Genomic DNA, 25,070 nt, shown 5'->3' on the forward strand with positions numbered 1-25,070 from the left:
AAAGCTTGCCCCAACAAATATGGCGTCCGAGCGCGGACGTCGCCGTGATGTCCTTTAGTCACGTGACAGCGTCAGGTTCCCGATAGACTGGACGGCTGTGCGGTGCTGTGGGGAAGATGGCTGCGTCCAAGGTGAAGCAGGACATGCCTCCTTCAGGGGGGTACGGCCCCGTGGATTATAAAAGGAACCTGCCTCGTCGGGGCTTTAGCGGTGGGTGACTGGGAACAGGGTGTTATTGCTTGGCCCAGGTTCTCGCATCTAGTTGATTATTACGGATAGGGAAGGCACAATGTATCTGTTATTACTATACTGTATTATGGTGATAGAGGCTGGAATCTGCCATGGCCAGCACAATGTCCTTCATTAGGCCGTATTCACACCTGAGCGTTTCTGCCTGCAATTTTGCAAATGTGTGAAAAAAATGGCTGCCATGCTTGATGTGCAATTATTATTATACAGGATTGATAAAGCGCCAACCGTTTACACAGTGATTTCCAACATAAGGGCAGACACTACAAGTGAATACAGGAGTATTCTGAGGGCTTTGCTCGTTAGAGCTTGCAATCTAAATGGCACACCAAACGCAGGTAGCAAAAACACGCTGGGCTCAGTGCGGAAAAAACCAAAACTTGTGCTTCTTTGGCGTGTTTGTCGCAAGTCAATAGGCTGGTTCATGAAAAATGCACCACGCAAAACGGGACGCATCTATGATGAGATGTGAACGAAGCCCTAAAATCTAAAATTAATTGTAACACCTTAGTGGTGTCGTGCAACGCTGTACCCATATTAACATTTTTAGCATTTTTTTCACATAAACAGAGCCTTTTTTTTTTTTTTTTTTTTTTTTTGGTATTTAGTCACCACTGGGTGTTATATTTCTTGCACTATAAACAAAAATAGAGCAAAAAAAAAAAAAAAGTTTTCTTTGTTTCTATTATAAAATTTTGCAAACAGGTAATTTTTTTCCTTCATTGATGTGTGTTAATGAGGCTGCACGGATAGGTGGCACTGATAGGCTGCACTGATGAGGCGGGACTGGTGGGTATTGATAAGGAGGCACTGATAGGTGGCATTGACAGGCAGAGATTGGCAGCATAGTTTGGCACTGATAGGCAGCACTGTTGGGCACTTTTGGGGCTGCACAGATAGTCAGTGCCCTGATTATCAGTGCAGATGTCTGCTCTGACAGTTGCTAGTTATGCAGGCCATAGACGGGCCGTTTATCAGCCGATAAACAGAAAATTGGTCGTTGCCGATGCTGCCACCAATGTCCACGAAAAAAGGGCCATTTTTTGTGGATTTTCCAGCATGACTGATAAAAATAAATGAGGAGATCCGTGAAAAACGGCCGACGGGCTGGCCCCACTAACGGCGTGAATATAGTGTCCTGATTATCAGTGCAGATGTCTGCTCTGACAGTTGCTAGTTATGCAGGCCATAGACGGGCCGTTTGTCGGCTGAATTGTCAGCCGATAAACAAAAAATCGGTCGGTGCCGTTGACTATGCTGCCACCAATGTCCAGCATGACCAATAAAAATAAATGAAAAGATCGGCGAAAAATGGCCGATGGCTGGCCCCACTAACGGCGTGAATATCGGCCGATTTTTCATGCGGAAAAAAATTCGGCCGATAAACGACCCGTCTATGGCCTGCATTACCGAGGGTACTTTCCTCACGCTGTCAACTTGAGGAAAGTACTGCCGGCAACTGCCAAGTGTATATACATAGTGGTCAGCTGTGATTGGATACAGCTGATCACGTGGCAGAAGGCTGCTGTGACAGGCCTTTTACCTTGTCATACGATCGGCTGTGTCCGTCCAAAGGACACTGTAATCACAGACCGCATCCAGTGCGTGCCGTGAGGGGGGGGTCACGTTCTGGGTGGACGTCATATGACGCCCTCCCAGAACTGGAATACCCCGCTGTAGCTGTCATTTGGCTATGGTAGTAAAGATGTTAAAGTGCAACTTAGGCTCCTTTCACGCTGGTGAGAAAGCGCATTAAAAATATTCCCCATTAAATCCTAGGTAACTGTTCACACTTTAAGTGCATTGTGCTTTGTCCTGCATGCTGCATCTTTGGCTCTGTTGTTCAAAAGTGCACCAAAAAAAGCACCTCCCATTGTAAGTCAATGGGAATGCATTAAAAGCACATGAGTGTGAAAGAGACCTTAAGCTGCAGAATAGTGCATCATGGTGAAAGTGTACGGTACTTTAAAGTGTAAATACACTGTGTCTAAGAACCATACATCTAAAACTCTTCATTTTTAATTTTCACAGCAAACTCCCCCCATCCATCCATCAATGTCTCCATGCCTTGTTTTGCTGAGAAATCTCTTACACTAATACCCCCTTAGCATTTTTGGTCGTGGCCATCTTAAGTAAGGGCTGGTGATTCATTTAGCTATTACTTCCTGGAATCCATCTGCCCTTAGCTCAAGCGTACAGGCAGGAGAATGTGTTTAGCTAAGTTAGATCTTCCTCCCCTCCTGAAAATTCCTGGGATGTGTAACATCATTTGTCTAGGCATGAAAAGCAGGAAGTAACTAAAGAAATATATAAAAAAAAAAGTTTGAAACAAGTAAATATGAAATGCTTTCCTATTGATTTACTAATACTAGCAGCATAAAGATTAAATTAGGGGTCCTCAAACTATTTAAACGGGGTCAGTTCATGGACCTTCACACTGTTGGGGGGCCGGACTATAGTTTGAAAAAAAATGAACACCACCGTGCACTGGACACTGTAACGCACTCGAAACCGCAGTGCACTGGACATTGTAATGCACTTGACACCGCAGTGCATTGTACACTGTAACGTACTTGACACCGCAGTACACTGTAACGCATTTGACACCGCAGTACACTGTAACGCGTTTGACACCGCAATGCACTGTAACACACTGTACATTGTAATGCACTTGACACTGCAGTGCACTGTACGCTGTAACGCGTTTGACACTGCAGTGCACTGTACGCTGTAACGCGTTTGACACTGCAATGCACTGTACACTCTAACGCGTTTGACACTGCAATGCACTGTACACTGTAACGCGTTTGACACCGCAATGCACTGTAACACACTGTAATGCACTTGACACTGTAACGCACTGTACACTGTAACGCGCTTGACACTGCATTGCACTTCACACTGTAACGCACTGTACAGTGCAACTCACTTGACATCGCAATACACTGTAACGCATTCGACACCGCAATTCAGTTCACACTGTAACGCACTTGACATCGCAATGCACTGTACACTGTAATGCACTTGACACCAAAATATACTGTGTCTGGCATGCTCTCCTTCTCTCCAGCTGCTCCTCTGGCTGCAGCAAGCGAAATCCGGGGCTTCCAGGCTGTCCAAAAAAAAAAAAAAGACCAGTGCCGACCGGCAAATAGGCTGATCGCTGGGTCCTCAGCCGCGAGCACTCAATGAGCAGCCTAGTTATTTGCCGGCCAGCTCCATTTTTTTTTTTTTTTTGAATGGCCTTTGGCCTGCTGGCTCGGGTAATTGTCTTTGGTGGGCCAGATATCTGGCCTGCGGACTGTAGTTTGAGGACCCCTGGATTGATTACTCAATGTTGATTTGTTGATTAAGAGAGAGAAGTTGCACTTGCTGCAGAAAAGCGCATCGGTGTGAAAGGGCCCTGAATAGACTGGAGTTTTTATTGCCGTTTGTGCCTCCATTAGTAAGATTTGCCCTCTATACTTGTCTTGTTTACTGTTATCACCGAAAGCAAAAAATTAGCGGTGCACCGAAATGAACATACTTGGGCCGGAACCGAAAATTCAGGATGCATTTGGCCATTTTTTGCATTATGGCGCTGCGTTACTTTAACTGACAATTGCACGGTCATGCAATGCCGCACCCAGATGAACTTTATGTCCTTTTCCACGAATAGAGCTTTCTTATGGTGGTATTTGATCGCATGTGCAATTTTTATTTTTTGTGCTATAAGCAAAAAAGACTGACAATTTTGAGAAAAAAACAATATTTTGGACTTTTTGCTATTAAACATGTCCAGTAAAAAATGTATAAAATCAAATTTCGTCATAAATTTAGGATTTTATTTTTAGCAAAGTCATGTAGCAGAATACATTTTGGCCTAACAGGTGTAAATTAATTGGTTTGCGTGAAAGTTATAGCGTTTACAAAAAGCGATATAAAAAATGGGATTTTTTTTTTCCCTACTAGTAATGGCAGTGATCAGCGACTTTTAGCAGGACTGCAGCAGGAGTTCTGACACTGGGGGGAACTAACTTGGTGTCACGGACATCCCCAGTGACAACAATACAGTGATCAGTGCTAAAAATCAGCACTGACACTGTACTGATGACACTGGGCAGGAAGGGGTTAATGTGGGGGGCAGTCAAAGGGTTAACTGTGTGTAGGGAGTGTTTTACTAGGGGGCGGGTGTGTGGACTTCACAGTAAGCACACTGATCGAGATGGCTGTGCTGTGCACAGCCATCCCAAGGAGTGTGCCCGATCTGACAGGGAGGAAGATTGTAAACAAAACAGTCTTCCTCACCGTCTGTGATTGTCGGTAATCACCAGTGACTGAGATCCACGGCCACGAATGGCGGCGCAGTTAGGGCGCGCGCGCCCCCTATCCGGAAATGCGAAACCACGTATATACATGATTTTGCACAGCCGTGCCGCTGTGTAGCGGTATATCTGCCATACGGTGGCGGGTAAGTGGTTATTTAACCACTTGCCCTCCTGAGGATTTACTCCCCTTCCTGACCAGGCCTTTTTTTTTGCTATTCAGCGCTGCAATATTTCAACTGATAATTGCACGGTCACGCAATGCTGTACACAAACGAAATCTTTTTTTTCACACAAATAGAGCTTTCTTTCGGTGGTATTTGATCACCTGTGTGAAAATTGTAAAAAAAAAAACTATTTTTTTACATTTGGCTATACAAAATATATAGTAAACTCAAAGTTAGTCATAAATTTAGGCCAGAATGTATTCTGCTACATGTCTTTGGTAAAAAAAAGTCCCAATAAGTGTATATTGATTGCTTTGTGTGAAAGTTATAGCGTCTACAAACTATGGTATAGATAATGAAATTTACACAGCTTATACTTTCTGACTGCATATCATATTTCTTGAGGTGCTAAAATACCAGGACAGCACAAACACCTCCAAATGACCCCTTTTCAGAAAGTAGATACCCTAAGCTATCTGCTGAGAGGCATATTGAGTCCATGGAAGATTTATTTTTTTCCACAAGTTTCTGGAATATGACAAAAACTTATTTTTTTTTTTAGCATAAAGTTGTCATTTAAATGATATATTGCTCACACAAGCCATGGGTATATGTGGAATTACACCCCAAAATACATTCAGCTTCTTCTACTGAGTATGGAAATACCACATGTGTGAGACTTTTTGGGAGCCTAGCCACATACAGGAGCCTGAAATCCAATAACCACTTTGATAGCCTGAAGGTGCGTAACTTTATTTCACTTCCTCGCTACCTATCACAGTTTCGGAGGCCCTGAAATGCCAGGATAGTACCAAAATGACCCCTTTTTGGAAAGTAGACACCCCAAGGAATTTAAAAAGTCATTGTGAGTATTTTTCAGATCTAATTTTTCCTCACAAGGTTTTGAAATATAAAAAAAGAAAAGAAAAAATATGTTTTTGTTTTCTTTCTTCATTTTCCGAAAACTTGTGGCAATGAACAAGATCTGCAAAATACTCACCATGCTTCTTATCAATTTTCTAGGGGTGTCTACTTTCCAAAAAGGGGTCATTTGGGGGGGGGGGGTTGGTGCTATCCTGGCATTTCAGGGCCTCGAAACTGTTATAGGTAGCAAGGAAGTGTACTGAGGAAATAAAGCCCTTTAAAAGCCTGAAGGTGCTTATTGGATTTTGGGGTCCTATACTTGGCTAGACTGCCAAAACGTCTCTCACATGTGGTACCCCCATACTCAGGAGAAGTAGCAGAATGTGTTTTGGGGAGTAATTCCATTTATACCCACAGCATGTGTGAGCAATAAATCATTTAAGTGACAATTTTTTTTTTTGTCATTTTTTTCCACAAAAGCTTGTGGTAAAAAAAATGTAATTCTTCTATTGACTCAGCATGCCTCTCAGCAAATAGTTTGGGGTGTCTATTTTCCAAAAAACATCTTACCACCTGAAGACCAAGCCTTTTCTGACACTTTCTGTTCACATGAAAAAATTCAGTATTTTTTGCTAGGAAATTACATTGAACCCACAAACATTATATATTTTTTTTAAACCCGACACCCTAGTGAATAAAATGGTGGGTGCTGCAATTTTTTATGTCACATAGTACTTGCGCAGCAATTTTTCAAACGCAATTTTTTTTTTTTTTTTTTTTTTTTAATACACTTTTTTAACTTTTAATGCACAAAACACAAATTATTTGGTAAACTATAAAAGATGATGGTATGCCGAGTAAATAGATACCAAACATGACATGCTTTAAAACTGCTCATGCCCCGAGCAATGGCGACAAACTGCATACATTTTTAAAATCCATAGGCAACGCTTTAAAAGCCTTCACAAGCTACCATTTTAGATTTACAGAGGAGGTCTAGTGCTGGAATTATTGTCCTTGACTTGATCTGATGTTCACGGTGATACCTCACATGCATGGTTTGCATACTGGCACGGGGTCAACGCTTGTGCACACGTGGGGAGGGGGGGGGGTAGCGAGGGCGCTTTTATTTTGTACACTGTCCCTTTCATATTTTTTTTTTTATCACTTTTAATGCTATCACAGGGAATTAAAATATCCCCTATTACTTCAATGGGCATTGTCATAGATTCTTTTTTGAGAAATCTGGGGTCTATTAGACTCTAGATATCTCCACACCAAGATCGGTGTGATCAGATGCTTTCCCAATTTACAAATGGTGCTGTTTATATCCTGTGAAACTGAAGTGATGAAATGTTCATAGCTTCTGAATTCTTAGACTATAGAGATGATTGGCACCACTCTGGTCTCCAATCAGCTCTATGGTCAGCTGGCAGAAACAACGGCTGCATTCTCAGGTTCCCCCCGATGGGACGGGACTGCCCAAGAAGATCGTGAAAGGCAGCAGGGGAGGGGGGCATCATCTCCCGCTGCTTGTAAAAGCAATCCTGCAGCTAATTGGCCACTAGGATAGCATTTACATGAAAGCCGATTGCCAGCTGCAGGCATCATCCTGGTATAACCATTCAAAGTCCATTGATGTACCAGTACATCGCTGGTCCTTGTTGGGTGTATATGCTATGTACTTTTTCTTTTTTTCTATGCAGCCTGTGGGCTGAAGAAATCTCTGCCAGAAAAAATGTGTGGTATGCCCACCATTAGAATATACCCCCCTGCATCACCCACTTCAAATGGTGGGCACACATGAAATATTCTTTTTTTTTTTTTTTTTTTTTTTTGTCCAGCCCATGGAAAAAAGGATGACACCAAGTCTCAAACTATCTTGCCACTGCTCCCCATGTAGTCTGCGTATCCGGGGGGCTCCACGTAACTATCTTTTCCCTCATAAATCTGAAACTTGTATGTATAGCCTGTTGCCCTCTCACGGCTTTATACATCTTGACCCCATATCTGGCACGCTTGCTGGGAAGAAATTGTTTGAATGCAATGTGGCCAGAAAAATGAATGAGGGATTAAGCAATGCAGATGTTTTGCTGGGGAGTATAGACATCTGAAAATGTTTGGTTAAGGTGATGTATGAGGGGCCGAATTTTGTGGAGCCGGTCAAATTCAGGGTCACCCCGAGGACAATAGTGTATTGTCGTTGAAATGCATAAAACGCATTATACTCTCATATCTATGCCTGGTCTTTGCAGCAGAGAACTCGTGCATATGATGAATCTGGTGTGTGGCCAATACAACCGCAATTCATTTTTTGCAAGCACATCCAGAAGGATACTAGCTCTACAGGCCTGTGTGCGAATTCTTGGTACCTGCGGGACACTACTTGTGCTCGCCACCGCACAGGCTTTTACTGCACTTATGGGACTCGCCATGTCACCAAGTAATACTGCACAGCTAGTATATGAAAGACGAGGCTGTAGTAGGCCGCTGGTACTCGCCAGTTCACCAAAAGGTAAAGCGGTACTAGTACTGGCACTTTGCTGCATATGAGAGTCATCATGCGATTATAACATCTTCGCAACCTGGGAATGGGGTCGGGTACACCTGACTTTAGCAGGGACCTCTTCTCCATCTGTGATTTTGCGCACCTGTGCCGCCCTGCAGCAGTATTTCTGCTATAGGGTGACGTGGAAGTGGTTAATATCATGAATTTAAATGAATATGAATTTATTTTCAGCATCTTTCAGCTAATAGGCTGCTTTCACATTGAGCAGTTTTTGCAGCGCTTTTGCGTTTAAAAAAAAAAAAAAAAACACACAAGAAAAGCTAAAGAAAAATGCTTCCCTTTAAATTCAATGTCTGTCTTCACCCCCAAAGCAGAATGTTTCCACCACCATGTTTGACAGTTGGGATGGTGTTCTTGGGGTCATAGGAAGCATTCCTCCTCCAAACACGGCGAGTTGAGTTGATGCCAAAGAGCTCGATTTTGGTCTCATCTGACCACAACACTTTCAACCAGTCGTCCTCTGCATCATTCAGATGTTCAGTGGCAAACTTCAGATGGGCCTGGACATGTGCTTTCTTGAGCAGAGGGACCTTGCGGGCACTGCAGGATTTCAATCCTTGTCGGCGTAGTGTGTTACCAATTGTTTTCTTGGTGACTGTGGTCCCAGCTGCCTGGAGGTCATTGACAAGATCCTCACGTGTAGTTCTGGGATGGTTCCTCACTGTTCTCATGATCATTGACACTCCACGAGGTGAGATCTTGCATGGTGCACCAGACCTAGGGAGACTGACGGTTGTTTTGTGTTTCTTCTATTTGTGAATGATTGCACAAACTGTTGTCACCTTCTCACCAAGCTGCTTGGCGATAGTTTGGTAGCCCAGTCCAGCCTTGTGTAGGTCTACAATCTTGTCCCTGACATCCTTGGACAGTTGTTTGGTCTTTTCCATGGTGGAGAGTTTGGAATCTGATTGTTTGATTGCTCCTGTGGACAGGTGTGTCTTATACAGGTAACAAAATGAGATTAGCAGCACTCCCTTTAAGAGACTGCTCCTAATCTCACCTTGTTACCTGTATAAAAGACACCTGGTAGCCAGAAATCCTACTGAATGATAGGGGATCAAATACTTATTTCCCTCATGAACATGCAAATCAGTGCATAAGTTGTTAGAAATGCACTTCTTTTGAATTTTTTTGTTGCTATTCTGTCTCTGTGTTACAATACTCCTACCATTCGATTTTTAGACTGATCATTTCTTTGTGAGTGGGCAAACATTCAAAATCAGCAGGGGATCAAATACTTATTTCCTTCTCTGTATTAACATGCAATGATCTGGTCCTGATGTGTTTAACACCTTGAAAGCTGGGTACACGTGGGTTTTACGACTGGATTCTGTCGAATGGGAATGCTGGAAGCCCAGCATCCAACCCACATCTGATCAGTGTGTTGGGGTAGTGGTGGGGGAGTTCCCCTTCAGAACAGAATAGCACAGTGAGAGAGATCGCTGCACTAACATTGCTTGTCTTGGTAAGGTCATCTGTAATTTTTGTTTTTTTTTCATTCAGCCCGCTGAGTTGGAATAACAATAACTGAACATGTGCACCTAGCATAAGTCCAGATTCCTAATATTTTACTTTACCAATTATTTAAATAGTCTCCTGCTTCCTCCCTCCAACCCCTTCCTCCCTTCCTCCTCTTGCACTTCAGCAAAAAAAAACATTTGTCTTTGTAATATTTCTTGGCTTTGGCCTAGGCGAAATTGATGTCTCAGCCCCCCCCCCCCCCCCGCAACCCCCCATGTGCAGATACTGTGTGGGCCTTTGCAACATCTCACAAACTGTCTCCTTGAATGTGTAACGTAGCCATACCAGGAGCTGTTTGCACATACACTCTGCAGGGTTTTTGCCAGAGAACTGGCAGAGAGATGCGGTATGTTCTTGCATGCATACGGGATCTGCTAAATGTGCCAAGGGCATCTTTGATGGGTCCCATAGACCTGACAGAGCCTCGCGGGGAGTCTGCTTGCATTGGTTCTCAATTAACCACTTAAGGACCGCCCTATAGCAAATATACTGCTACAGGGTAGTACCTGTGCACAGAATCATGTGTGTCTATATATACACGTGATTTTGCATTTCTGGGGTCCTGGCCAATACCACCGAAAGAAAGCTCAATTTGTGGGGAAAAAAAGACGTGAATTTAATTTGGGTTCAGCGTTGCATGACCGCGCAATTGTTAAAGTAACGCAGCGCCATAACGCAAAAAATGGCCTGGTCATGAAGGGGGTAGTTCCTCTGGAGGGCAAGTGGCTAAAGATGGTGGCGCTGGAGAAGACTGGTGAATGTGGAGCTTCAAGACAACACTGGATGTTGTTTTTCCTTGTTGAAAAAGTCTGCTAAGGTAAGCTGTATTTCACCAAGTACGCATGTTACAGGTGCACCAGGGCAATAATGCTGCTATGTAAAAAGGCATTGTCTCCAGATCAAATGCTATATTTTAATTTGTAAGTACAATATTGCTATATTTTTAATCTCTCGCTCTCTCCAGAGACAGCCATTGTTATTGCAGAGTCGCTGGCAGGAAAAATTTGAATAAGTTGACACTTCCCTGTGTGGAGACACCTTTATTTCTGGCTGCCTTCTGCTGCTCCTCCCTTAGCCACTATGTCAGATGTAGTTTACAGCACTGAGGCTCATCTGTCAGTCTTACGTCTCATAGCCTTTATTGATTCTAGCAACTTGGAAAGACATTTAGACACTTTGTACAAACTGAGCATAGGATCAAAGAAACTCCATGGGGACAGGGGGGTTCAGCAGGGACCTGCCAGGATTCCAGCCATCTATGGGCAGGCTGATTGTACCCAGGTCGATTGTTGTACAACCAGCATGTTGGATTTTTCGTGTGATTATTGCCAATGGCTATTCTAGACGCTAGCAGTAATGGCTTTACTCTTCCGATGGGGACGGCTCCCCACAGCAGGACAGTACAATGGCTCCACGGGTGTGATTCACCCATTAACACTGACTGTTGACGGGAATGGAGAGGTTTTTTTTTTTTCTCTTTGCTTCAAGTATTGCCTGCCTTAATTAAGATCAACATACATTCTTCTTGTGGCTATACTCCAGCTTGTAAGGCTATAAATAGTCTGGGAGACCCCAGTAGACCCCGATCACTGATCTCCCCACCCCCTCCCCATCCTATTGTACTTCCCCCTCCCCAACCTCATAAACTTATGGAACAAAAATTAAGATCAACATAGGTACTTTATTATTTTGCTGTCTTGTTTACTCTTGAGCTTAAATGGCCATCTTAAAAAAAAAAAAAACTTTACTTGTACCAGGTACACATTCTACTAAAGCAATATATCCAGCAGATAGTTTTTCCACCTAATGCACAATATGCACACCTTATTGAGATCCTTGCTTATAGTGGGCAAGCATATACTGTCATTAGGGAAAATTCTTGCCCTTGTGAGTGTGATATTTTGTCTAAAGAGTTATATAATATTGTAAATAATGTCTCCTGTTTTGCAGGTTATACTATGTTTGCTCTGGGTATAGGAGCCATGATCTATGGATATTGGAAAGTTGGCACGTGGAATAGAGAAAGGAGGTATCTGAAATTCTGTGGTCTGCTGAATCTTTAAACTAAAATATATGCTTTATTATATGAATGCTCTGTGCCCTGTTTACAGACAGAAAACAAACTAACAGAAATAGCACATCAAATGGCACACACAATACAGTGGACACCGTCAATTATTTAATAAATGAAATACTCAGGAGACATTAGGGAAGAAAACACAGAAACCAAGAGCGTGTTCATAAAGATGAAATGTGGACATGGGATAGCCAAATATTAATATGGGAGCTCCTAGGCGCCATTTTTGTACTTTTATATGGCTGACTCAGTCAAAGGATGTCCTCTAATATTCTGTTTTCCCAATCATCTTCCAGGACAGCAAACTTAGGGATAATTGGTTCCTCCCTCTAAAGGAAACGCAATCAGAAAAAAAAACACCTTAATACTGCTTTGGCATATTTCCTTTCTCAGGGTTTCACTGCCATTGTTCAGAGCAAAAGAGTTTTTATTCAGACATGTTTTCAGTTCTAATGCAAATGGTTGCATATGCCCCATTTGGAATTTTAAAGCATTCTGTTTGCATGTGTGTGCAGTAGGTCTGCGTGGAATCTAGAAGGTCAATCATTGTTTTCTTCCAGACTTTTGGGCCTGTGTGGACATAAGGATGTCTACTTGCATGTCCTCTTCTTTGCGTTGGATCTACACTACCTGCAGTTTGCTGTGGGCTAGTAACATTAACAGGTGCTTCCCTTTTGATATGTTCACTGCACCTCAAATATTCAACTAGGTATTGGCTCCTGTGCTCATAGGGCATTCACATATTAGGATACCTGGATGATCTTCTAAAGGAACAGTCAGAAAAGACCTTGTCACTTTTTATATCCAACAGACTGTCCAGACCCTACAGAGCATTGTTGAATTTTGACCCTTCAGAGGTTCTGTTGGAAACTATTCACTGCTTGGAGTATCTGGGTCTCCTACATACTGTTTTTCTTCCACAGGATAAGCTTCTGACTCTGCTTTCATATTTGGCAGTCCAGGAGCCCTCCTGATTGCACAGGGGTTCAGGGAGTAATGGTATGCAGAAGAGGCAGTTCTGTATGCCTAATTACTCTTTGAACTATCACAGCTCAACATTCTTGTTGCATGGAACAAGAAGCCATGAATTGTGGACCTACAGCTACACCTGTCACATAGGACCAGGTTGTCTTTGGCCTGATGGCAGAGGAATTCAGCTCGAGTTGGGAGGTAAATCCTTCCTTCATTGGGTCTGAAAGATTCTCACAACAGATGCCCATCTGTCTGTCTGGCTGGAGAAAAGTCTTTGGATACTCCTAGGGTCTTGGTCTTCAGAGGAAGCTTTTCTCTGGATCAACATACTGGAGCTTGGGGTCATTCAGTTATCTCTTCATTCAACCCCTCGACAGCAAGGTCATCAAATTTGGATTTAATCAGACAATGCCACAGCACTGGCATATGTCAGCCATCAGTTTCTGGTTCAGTGGAACCTTGCATTCCAACCCTGTGCTCCATAAACATTCCAAGTATGGTAAAATGGCATTTGAACTTCCTCAGTTGACAATATCTGTACTGAGGAGTATGGTCTCCTCACCCAGGGATGCTTCTGGACCTGTCGCAGGTCAGGAACACTGGATGTAGACCTCCTGATCTATGCCTTTTCTGTGAAATGCTTTACTCTGCTGCTCTTTAGGATTAAAGGGCAGAGCTTTCTGGTTATTCTTATCACATCGAGCTGGCCCAAGTGAATGGGGTATTGGGATTACATCGGACTCATGGCAGATTGCCTGGATCTTTTATGCTAAGGGCAAATTAGGAGACACCTGATGTGGACCTTTTGGCGTCCAGATTCAACAATTGGATAGGTTTGTCTCCAGGTCCAAGAACCCTCGGGCCTTCACCCTAGATGTTCTGGTCACTTTGTGGCATTAGTTTAATCTGATCTACAACTTTTCTCAGTTGCAGCTCTTCCCTCATCTGCTTTATAGGTTCAAGATCAAGGGCATTCTGGACTGGCCGAGGAGAACATGGTACTTGAATATACTCTGACGCAGCTTACCAATCAGATGTGGTGGCTGCATTTGTTTTCTTTTTTTAGATTTTTTTTTCCCTCTGTTTTCACCTGGTGATCAGTCCAGTAAATCACTTCCTGTATTAGAGTGCCCCTCTCTGGGTGAATGAGCAAGGGGGCACAGAAGACAGCAGCGTTGTCAGTCTGGTGGGGGGAGGGGAGTAGTAAATGTTCCAGCAGATTTAAATACACTAACCAATTAAAGACAAATGCCAGCTCACACTTTATAATCCATTACAGCAAACCGTTTTATTCTTTTTAGGATAAAAGTTTTACATGAATAAATAAAAGCTGGCCATTCGAAGCAAATCTACCAGTATTAAATGGTTTGTCTCGTCCCTGTAAACCGATACATCTGGAAGAGAGCTTTACTTTTAAAAAAATAGACTTACTGGCTGGATTACCAAATGAAAATAAAGGAAAGAAAGCCTAATAAAAAAAATTGAATGCAGCCATCACATCTAAGAATTGGTAAGCTGCAATATAATAAATGTTTGCTTTTAGGTTTAATACTGCCTTAATTGTATGGCTGTTTAAACCTGAGTCCCATGGGATAGCTGCCTTTCCGATTCTGTCATTCCTATGTTCCTCTAAGCTAAGAAATCCACCACTTGCATGGTCAAACTTTTAGCACTTGGAAGGTGTAGCACACTTGGTGTGGGTCAATGAGATTCCATCCAAGAAAAGTAGGATCTCAGCTTGGTTCCACTGGCTCTACTAAAACTGACCTTTTGATCTTTTTCAGAGAAATTTTTCTGTCAACACTCATCCACAAAGTTGCTTCCTCAATGCCATTACAGCCACAAGGTGGGTTTTGAGTTGGTGGCCCCTTTCGTGTTCTACATGGAAACAAGGTTGGTTGTTAAGCTTTGACAAAAAAAGAAACCTGGAAGCTGATTGGTTTCTATGCAGAGCTGCACCAGATTTGCACTCTGCAGTTTTCATAAACCTATGTATCTACAAAAAGTAGCCATTTTAGTCCTTATCACCCAGGGACTTATTCTGCCTGCCTTTTGCAATAGCCCTATAGACCCAAAGAAAGAGAGCTTTCCATTTCAGTGAATTCTACCACATCTTTCTCATTTTTCAAACTTCATGGGCAGGAAAGGTGGGAACAAGTCATCAAGGGCACTGTTTGGATTAGCTGAGATACCTTCATCAAATGTGTTAAAACTGAGCTTCTCAGGTTGCTGTCCTGGAAGATGATTGGAGAAATTCCTAGTTAGCCTTACCAGTAACGGAATTTCTAGTAGTCTTACAGGACTGCAATCCTACGTCACACACTTTTTCTTTTTGTGGTTATTTTATTTTTTTTTCCCCCTTTTTTTTGCAGATTGAGGCTACTTTTATCTCCTCTGAGGGATGACTGGAATGGGAGGGTTTTATGGTTTCTGCTTGCATTTCCTGTGGAGTGAAGATCCAGTCATCTCTCAGGTTGTGGTCTTGGAAGATTCGTACTAGAAATACTGGGAATGTGTCCATTGCCCTGGTCCTTTTTGACTCAAATTGCAATAAGCTCCGTGCTGTAGAGCAAGTGTTTCTCAAGGTTTTTCAGTCAAAGCACTCTTTAAAATGATGAACAATGTCAAGGCACCCTCTAAAATTATGAACAGTTCCGAGGCACCCTCTAAAATTATTGACAGTCTTGAGGCATCCCATTCTAAAAAGTTAAAAACTAATAATTTTATATAATGCAGCAAAATCCACACATGTAGGATACCCAATGATATAAATGATTTATTCTTCCAAAGAATATACATGTTTGCACACTGGTTCGGACTAGTATTCCAGTGTTTCTCTTCTCCCTCACTGAGATAATGTAACCCTGACGTAGAGGGGCAGGGGAGGGCAAAACAAGGATGCTGTGCAGGCAACCAACATCCTCCTTATCAGCTAATGATGTCATTGGTTGTGAGGACACCGGCGGCTACAATGTCATAATGGTGCACAATAAAAACCTGTAGCTTTGTGTAACTAAAAGGCAGGCTTGATCCACCCGTTGGCTTGCATACGAATTTTGGATAATTTTTTTAGACATTTTGCCAAGGCACCCTTGAAGAAACCTCAAGGCACCTTGGTTGAATATGGCTGCTGTAGAGTTAAACTGCATTATAGTCTCCCAACTGAGTGATGACATTTTTTAACTGAAAGTCCTGATTTCTCAAACTATATTCATCTTTCCCACAGAAATCTAAATTTCATTGGATATCAGATTAAATGTGCATCAAATACTATATCCACTTAAGCTCCAGAAGATTGTATCCCCTTCATGACCAGGGCATTTTTTGCTATTCAGCACTGCGCTACTTTAAATGGCAGTTCCATGGTCATCGCTATACCCAAATAAAATTTATATTATTTTTTTCACACAGAGCTTTCTTTTGGTGGTGTTTTGATTACCACTGGGTTTTTTCTTTTTAGAAAATTATTTTTTTTTTTTTTTACTTCTATAAACATTTCCAATAAAAAAAATAGAAATCTTATTTCTTTATAAAGTTAGCCCAAAATGTATGCTGCTACATCTTTGGTAAAAAAAAAAAAAATCCTAGTAAGTGTATATTAATAGGTTTGCGTGAAAGTTACAGCATCTACAAATGATGGTGTGTGTATGTGTGTATGTGTGTGTGTGTGTGTATATATATATATATATATATATATATATATATATATATATATATATATATATATACTGGAATGTTGTGTTTTTTTTTTTTTTTTATATATATATATACCAATTATGGTGGCAATCAACAACCTGTAGTAAGACTGTGATCGTACGGAGGGTAATCTAGCACTGACACTGTCGAAACTGATTAAATGACACTGACATCTCCAGTGACACTAATACAGTGATCAGTGCTAATAATGTACACTGTCACTGTACTAATGACATTGTCTTAGAAGGGGCTAACATCTAGGGGCAATCAAAGGGTTACTGTGTGCCTAACGATGTTATGTATTGTGTGCTGCTTTTACTGAGCAATGTGCCTCTTTTTACTCTCTGCTTTGCAGGGAGAAAAAAACTGGCACATCGCTTCTGTCTGTAGAAAGCTATGTTTACCAACACAAGGTCTCTTCTGTCTTTTTTGCTCAGTCGATCAGCGAGTCCTGGCCATAAATCATTGGCCGGGACCCGCTGATCAGCTACAGTGCGCAGACCGCAAGTGGATATACTTCTATAACCCTTTGCGCAAAAACTCTTAGTAAACCAGTAGTGTTCCCTTTTTAATTTTTAATATTCATAGTAAGGCAGTTAGCCATTATATTTCCCTTTTTAGTAGTGAACATCAGATGACATCTTTTTGTTTTGTTTTTTTAATCCAGGCGACTATACATTGAAGAGCTGGAGACTCGAATAGCACTGATGCCTTTAATGCAGGCAGAAATTGATAGAAGGTAATTACTTTATCTGTATTCTTTCCCAGTAAAGAGACTCTCTGTTTTTGGGGTACTTAAAATGTTCTATCATCAGCACCTGTGTCTGCACTCTCACATTCCCCCACCCCCCCTCCTTCTTTCCAAGGGCCTGGTAGGATTTGAGAGAGACTCTCATGCTGTGTGTTTTTTTTTTTTTTTCTCTCAAATTTTAATTGCCATCAATCCTTTTTGTTCCCTCGCGGACAGCTGATGAGCTATCCGTTGTTAGGAACATGCAGGTAGCTTGCCTGCTCCTTAACAAACAGCTATTCTCTGGTTTTCAAGGATGCTGGCAGCCGCTGCTAAGAAAAAGAAAACGCTGGAAAATGGTTCTTAGCAGCGGTCAGCTCAGCGTCCTTTTTTCTTTTTTCTTTTTTTTAACTCGGTCCTAGAAGCTAAAGTTTCAAAAATGCGTCTAGCCTAAAATAGTGTGCATGGACACATAGGATAATACTATATGCTTCTAGGGGCAGAGAGAAAACGCTCATAAGTAACTGCTAGAAACTTATTTTTAAGCTAGTGTGCATGGAGCCTTAAAGACATTTTGAAAAGCCCTCAATAAACTGCTCGTGGATTCAGTTTGTTTTGAAATGTTAAAGACAGATATTGGGAGTGATGACTGTCACTTTAACCAGGCCGGAAACAAGTGCTGAAATTTACTAAAAGCCTGTTGAAGCCATCTAACAGCACTGCCATTAAGATCTGTGCTTACTATATCCAAACTAGAGCTAGAGGTTTCTTTAACTGTTTCAGGAAGGCCAGTTGAAGCATAAAAGCTTTGTAAAAGACTGCTGTACAAAACTACTCCAGTACAAGCTGAAGCAAATCTGTACATGTAAATGAGCCAAATAAAGCTAGAGCTCTAAGATGAGGTCTCCCTGCCGGTTGCAGTGATGTATGCTGGCATCAGTGCACCATTCAGAGGTACTAGAGCAGGCATCACTATATTGCGGACCACGGTCTGAATACGGACCGGGTGATAGTCCCGTCCAGACCGCGGCCACACCACTCAGCAGCCTGAGTGGACTCCTCCCGCCGCTGCAGCTGTTTGAAAGTGGGAGGAATGGCAGGACGGACCCCCACCCCGCATGCACCCATCTACCACCGCCGTAGTTGCCGAAACCACAGTAGGGAAGAGGGCGGGAGGAATGGAAGGAAGGAATGCAAAGGCCCGCGCCACCGAACCCAGAGCAGGGAGGAGAGTGGGAGGCACCGCAGGTCCACAGGGGTAGCAGGGGAGGGGAGCCAACCTTTCATGTTAACAAACGGGTCGCTCCCCTTTTAACAAGAAGAGTTGGGCAGCTCACGCGCTCAGTGGAGATCCTCTGTGCATCCCGCCCTCCTCCCTTCCCTGAGCCCAGCGGTGGAAAACTGGCACACCCAGAAGCTGTGCTAGAGCATTCAAAGAAAAGAAAAGACGCAGTTCACCAACTCAGTGCATTAGTATGGGCAGGGCAGAACATGTCAGGGGATATGGCTGGAGCTGTGCTGGAGTCCACATTCATCTGCATACTAATGCACTGGGTTGGTGAGCAGTGCCTTTTCTTCTCTTTGATAAAAATCTGTATAAGGTCATGGGTGTGAATTCTTTTCCCAGTATATATTAAAGCAGGTCTGAACAAATCATGATCACCGAGGAAATGAAGAAAAACTCTCTGGCGACCAGGGGTTTGAAGGGCTTTATGTGCAGTTTTGTTGACTGCAGTTACACAAGTAGCCACTAGATGGTAGAGTAGTAGAAATGGCAATTCATCAATCACTGATCATTTTCAAAATGATAACCTGTCTTGCAGGCTACCATGGACCAAACACTTAGCTACACATAACAAACAGTGCAGACTATTAGAAATGGAGAAAAATAGAACCATGCCATCAAAAAAGATTATTTGTACGCAATTATTTATAATACAATCTTGATATAAGATAAAACCTCTTTAAAATAAGATAAGACCAGTTTGTGTCCCATATTCCAGGAGACTTCTAGTTAAAAAAAAAATTAAAATAAAAAAATTACAGAATGTAAAATGGTACTTAGGTTTCCCCTTTTAGTTTCAGGTTTAAATTCAGATTTAATGGTCAGAATGTTAACATAGGACATGCATAAGGTTAGTTGTTTAGAGATAAATAATGTTTTGATAGTTGAATAGTTAGTGAGGCATATTCCGGAAGAATAATTCTGGACTTCTCAAAGATAGCATGTGGGTTTCATCTGGTTTAGTATCAGTATGGTCAGTGGGCTGGTGTTCAAGCATCATTAAGTATGTACATATATCCCCCACATATGCACACTGTGTAGATATACCATTATTTTGCCTCAGGTCTATACCCCACAGTAGTGACTGGTCTGCAATGCCACTCTTGGGCATTTGTGAAATCTTGCTGACATATTGGTTGCATTACAGCACATGTGATATCTGAAGGGGCCTACCTCAGCTGCCAATCTCTCGTCATCCCCATCCCCAACCTTGGGCACACTTTAATGTGCGTGTGTGTGTGTATATGTATGTATATATATATATATATATATATATATATATGAGCTTTGATAGGCTACTATCCAGTTTCTTGTTTTCCTGTGTGTAATATAGGCCATAGACGGTTCGAAAGAATAATCGGACGATTTTCGCACTGTTAGTGGGGCAATGGCATCGCCCGATTTTCACGGTTCCTCCTCATTTTGTTTATTGGTCATGCTTGAAAATTCGTGAAAAACGGCCGATTTTCGAAATCATTGGTGGCAACATTGGGTTACAGAACAAATGATGTTTCGTTTTTCGGACAAAAAAATCGGCCGATAAATGAACCATCTATGGCCTGCATAGCAGTGTGACTTGTAAGAGAGTAACGTGGGGTTGAGATAACATACTAGTCAGTATTGTGTGAATATTGAAGCATCTAGGACTATGAGGTAAGGGGAAAATATTCTGGGACTGAACTGGTTAAACACATTTAATGTAAAAAAAAAAAAAAATTATAGTAGCAGGTGTTTCTCAAGATGCCCCCTAGATTTTTAGCCTGCATGGTCCTACTTCTAATAGCCTATCAGACTGTACTAGCCAGCATAGGCACATTATATCATATACCAGTGTCAACTATCAGAAGTAGAAATATATGCTATAGGATCCTTGTGTACTATGTGTGGATACACTGTACTGTCCTTGTTTGCAGGCTATATTTTTGTATCTAGATTGTGGGATTTGGTTTATGGAAAGTTTTTATATTTGTGAAAATTATTATGGTGAATACTGTTGTTTTTGTCTGTGCACAGTTTTGACTTCAATATTTGCTTTTCATTAAAAAGGGTGCTACGGACTTTAAGAAGAAATTTAGAGGAAGAGGCCATTATTATGAAAGATGTCCCAGGCTGGAAGGTAGGAGTACCAGCTTAATTTTGAGTTTATATTGCTTTTAGTGAAGTGATCTTAAAGGCAATTGAAAAAAACAAACATGGTATACTTGCCTGCTCTGTGCAATGGTTTTGCACAGAGCATCCCCGATCTTCCTCTTCTCAGGTCCCCCACTGGCTCGCCTGTCGCCTCCTTGCCACCAAGTGCCCCAGAGCAAGCATCTTGCTATGGGGGCAACTAAGCAGGCTTGCTTCTGACCCACTGTTCCTCGTGTACATTCACACACAGAGCGGCGGCTCGGCACCACCCCCTCTCTCGCCTCTTTAACTCGCTGGCTGTGATTGACAGCTTTGGGAGCCAATGGCTCCTGCTGTTGTCTTAGCCAATGAGGAGGGAGAGCCCCCGGAGAGCCAAGGCTTTTGTGCACATTGCTGGATTGCAATGGGGCTCAGGTAAGTATTGGGGGGCTGCTGCATACACAACGCATAGAATGCATGAAGGTAAAAAACCTTGAGCCTTTACAACCACCTTAGGGGCAGGGCCAGGCCAAGGGGTAATCAGAAGTGGAGGCTGCCTTGGGTGCTTCGGCAGGAGAAGGGCACAAAATGGCAGGACATGATATCTATGCTGTTAAAGTAGTTCACAGCTCATGAAGGGAGGAATGCACATTGTTTTTTTCACTTTGGGTGCTAAAGGATCCAGTTTCAGCACTGAGATTGAGTTTGACAAGTGACTTAATAGTGAAATGGGACACTGTGTAAGTCACTACAAGGCACAGTGGTGACATTGGGGACCAGGAAATCAACACAAGACTTCAGCTGGCTGTTTCTCTTCAGTGGAGAGATATTTCAGGCATGGGCAGTGGCAGAGGTAAGTATTTACCTTTCTTTCTTAAAGGGAAAGCCTTTAATTGAACTTCTAGTTGGAGGACAAGGTCACTATAGGTAATGTAATGCTTTATATTTTATAGTATTACTATTCGTAATAGAAAAAAAAACTTTGTACAGTCGTTTTCAGTTGACTTGAGCCAGTATGACCAGTAGAGTATTAAATGGATCCTAGAAATAAAAATGAGTCTTTATGTGCTTTTATAGTGTATGTGTAATATGACCTGGGAAGGTGTGTGTGGGTCTTTTGTTTACATGTGATATTTCTCTGACAGGTTGGAGAATCTGCCTTTCATACAGACCGCTGGGTGCCCCCTGTTTTAAATGAGCTGTACAACCTGCGCCCTAAGAAAGATTTGCAGCGTGAACATCAAGATTTCGTGTGGTATGTTTGAACCCCTCCATCTTGTCTACAGTTGTAGCTTAAAAAATAAATATTCCTTTCAGATACATGGCTCTCAGATCCTTTATTTATTTGTTTATTATTGGTTTGTAAAAAAAACCCCCAAAAAACTACAAAACATAACACAACAAAATACAAAAGGTGACGTGTGAGTGCTACCCATGCAGGGATGCAATTGAAATGAAATAGCAAGTGCATAAAGCGTGCATACAGATAGCACTGATACCAACAAGGTACGGTTTATTATATTCCATGCAGTATATTAGTGGAAAAGATTTAAAAATAAATAACCAGAGTGATGCAGCACTGCTAATAATTGAACATCAATCTTGCATAATAAACAATCCACATGAATATACTGTGCTCATAATCTTAATATATAACTAAAAAACATGTGAATATAAATATAATTCCCTGATAAATTAAGTGAATAAAGATACATAAGTTCATATGTTTCCAAATATCACACGATCCAACACCGTAACTGCAAATCCGTGGTGAATGTGCATTTACATGCAATAATAGTGTCATTTCTGTGCTCACAGAACTCTCACCTCCACTATATATACTAAATATAAATATATGCAGCGCTAAAACCAGTAAATATCAATAAATATAAGTCAGCTGATAGGTGATATCATAAAAGCATATAAATGTGCTCCAAGGCGCTATGGACAGTGATGTGATACAATGTCACAGCTTGACGTTAAAGTGCATAAGGTGACATAAATAATATCCAAAAGTCAATTTCCAAAGTCAGTTGACAATATAGGGTGAAATTTCGTGACTGCAGTGGCTGTAAAAATAGGTGTAGATTGCACTAACCAGAAAGCGCAATCTAATGCGCATTTGAGTAAATTAAACCAACTCCTGGTCATCTGGATCTGGAAACATGTCACACAGGGGGTCATCTGGCAATCGTCAGCAAGGCAGGTAACACACCATAGGAAGATATCCAGGCTCCAGAGATGCAATCATCAACCAGCAGGGGGAACCATTCACATACGTATATGCCCGGTCACAAGGATTCACCTTAGAAGGGGGGCTCGTAATAAACAAGCCAGAGAGAAGAGTCTCCAATAGTGTAGTACTTTATTAATAATCAAGTAAAGCCTAGCAGGAGGTATTTAAACTCACATCTGGAAATGACAGGAAAACCAAGATGGCCGCTGGCTGTCCACGTGGGCCGTGCAGAATGACGTCACCTTCCTCCAATTTGGATGTACATACCCTCAAATTAAACCTGGAAGTGTGCACTTTCAGCGCATGTTCATTAAATAACTATAGCTTGAATATGTTTTGGTAAATACCTGTAAAAAGCTAAAATTGTGCCCGTGTCCAAATATATATGGACCTATGTATGTGTATATATGTATGTATGGTATGTGTGTGTATATATATATATATATATATATATATATATATATATATATATATTTAATATACAGTGTATAAAGAAAATGTTTTCTCTACTTGAAATTAACTTTACTCAACTTTTATGTAGCATACTATCCCCACAGTCTTCTCCATTGACCATTTCATTTTAAATGTATTCTTTCCTAAAAACATGGAGGCTAATCGGTACATTTACTGATGACCAAAATTTTACTCTTTGTTAAAAGCCAGCAGGTAAGGCCTTATTTTCTTCTCTATCTACCCCCCACCTCCATTACATATGCACTTTCACTGGAGTGTCTTGCATTTTTGATTTTTCACTACAAAATATTAAGTTAGTATTTAAACTACGTCAGCTCTTTTCATATATCATTGGATTCCAAGAAACTTTGCAAATATAATCAGTGTAACCTAGGGGTCTTCAAACTTTCTAAGCAAAGGGCCAGTTTACTGTCTTATGGGCTTTGGGGTGGGCCAGACTATGGTCAATGAAAGCAAGCAATGCCCCATCATTGGTCTGAATTTGAGGAATAGTGCCTCATTAACAGTGCCTAGTGTCACTGGCAGGAATAGTGCCTTATTGATGCTGTCAGTGAGAGTAGTTGGGTCCCATCATTGGTGTCAGAGTAATGCACCAAGTGCCTGGTAAAGGCAAGCAAAGAGCCGCATTCGGCCCCCGAGCCGCAGTTTGGAGACCAGTGGTGTAAACATTGGTGTGCTCTGTTTACATTTTGGTTGTCTACAGCTGCAGTGCAGAGTCATAATAAGTGTTGGATACATAGTTAGTTTGGCTGAAAAAAGACAAAAGTCCATCCAGTTCAACTATTTAAAAAAAAAATTAAATTATAATCTTACCCACAGTTGATCCAGAGGAAGGAAAAAAACCCCAGCAAAGCATGATCCAATTTGCTCCTGTTGGGGAAAAAATTCCTTCCTGATCCCCCGAGAAGCAATCTGATATTCCCTGGATCAACTTTACCTAATAAATGTTAATATCCAGTTATATTCTGTGTATCTAAGAATCCAGGCCTTTTCTGAAGCAATCCACTGAGCTGGCCAGAACCAACTCTTGAGGGAGTCTGTTCCACATTTTCACAGCTCTCACTGTAAAGAAACCTTTCCGTGTTTGGAGATTAAATTTCTTTTCCTCCAGATGTAAAGAGTGCCCCCTTGTCCTCTGTGATGACCTCAGGGTGAATAGCTGTACACGGAGTTCACTATATGAACCACTGATGTATTTATACATGTTGATCATATCTCCCCTTAATCTCCTCTTCTCAAGAGAGAATAAATTCAGTTCCCCTAATCTTTCCTCATAGCTGAGCTCCTCCATGCCTCTTATCAGTTTGGTTGCCCTTCTCTTTACTTTCTCCAGTTCCCCAATTTTCTTTTTGTGAATTTGTGCCCAAAACTGAACTGCATATTCCAGATGGGGGTCTTACTAATTATTTGCACAAGGGTAATATGATATCTCTCTCTCTGGAGTCCATACCTCTTTTAATACAAGAGAGAATTTTGCTCGCTTTATAAACAGCAGCTTGGCATTGCATGCCATTATTAAGCTTGTGATCTACCAGAACTCCCAGATCCTTCTCCACTGATTTCCCCAGTTGTACCCCCCTAGTATGTATGATGCATGCATATTCTTAGCTCCCAAGTGCATAACCTTACATTTATCAACATTTGCCACATAGTTGCCCAATTAAACAGTGCATTGAGGTCAGCTTGTAAATTGGAAACATCCTTTAAGGACGTTATTCCACCACTGCACAGCTAGGTGTCATCTGCAAAGACTGAAATGGGATTTTTAATCCCAGACCCTATATCGTTTATAAATCTATTAAAAAGTAAGGGTCCCA

The 25,070-nt window shown here is 41.7% G+C and overlaps 1 protein-coding gene across 1 annotated transcript; it reads left to right on the top strand.

Moving 5' to 3' along the window:
* The first annotated feature begins 51 nt into the window (after positions 1 to 51).
* On the top strand, positions 52 to 21,863 carry NDUFA13 (NADH:ubiquinone oxidoreductase subunit A13). Its single transcript, XM_089670835.1, has 5 exons — positions 52 to 210; positions 11,625 to 11,703; positions 17,087 to 17,158; positions 20,481 to 20,550; positions 21,689 to 21,863. The coding sequence occupies exons 1-5, from the start codon at positions 117 to 119 to the stop codon at positions 21,806 to 21,808; spliced, it is 435 nt and encodes a 144-aa protein (XP_089526961.1). The 5' UTR covers positions 52 to 116; the 3' UTR covers positions 21,809 to 21,863.
* The last annotated feature ends 3,207 nt before the right edge of the window (positions 21,864 to 25,070 follow it).

Source organism: Staurois parvus, unplaced genomic scaffold, assembly GCF_062004578.1.
Source record: "Staurois parvus isolate SC_StPar_1 unplaced genomic scaffold, SC_StPar_1.0 ptg000096l, whole genome shotgun sequence".
NCBI classification, from domain to species: Eukaryota; Metazoa; Chordata; class Amphibia; order Anura; family Ranidae; genus Staurois; species Staurois parvus.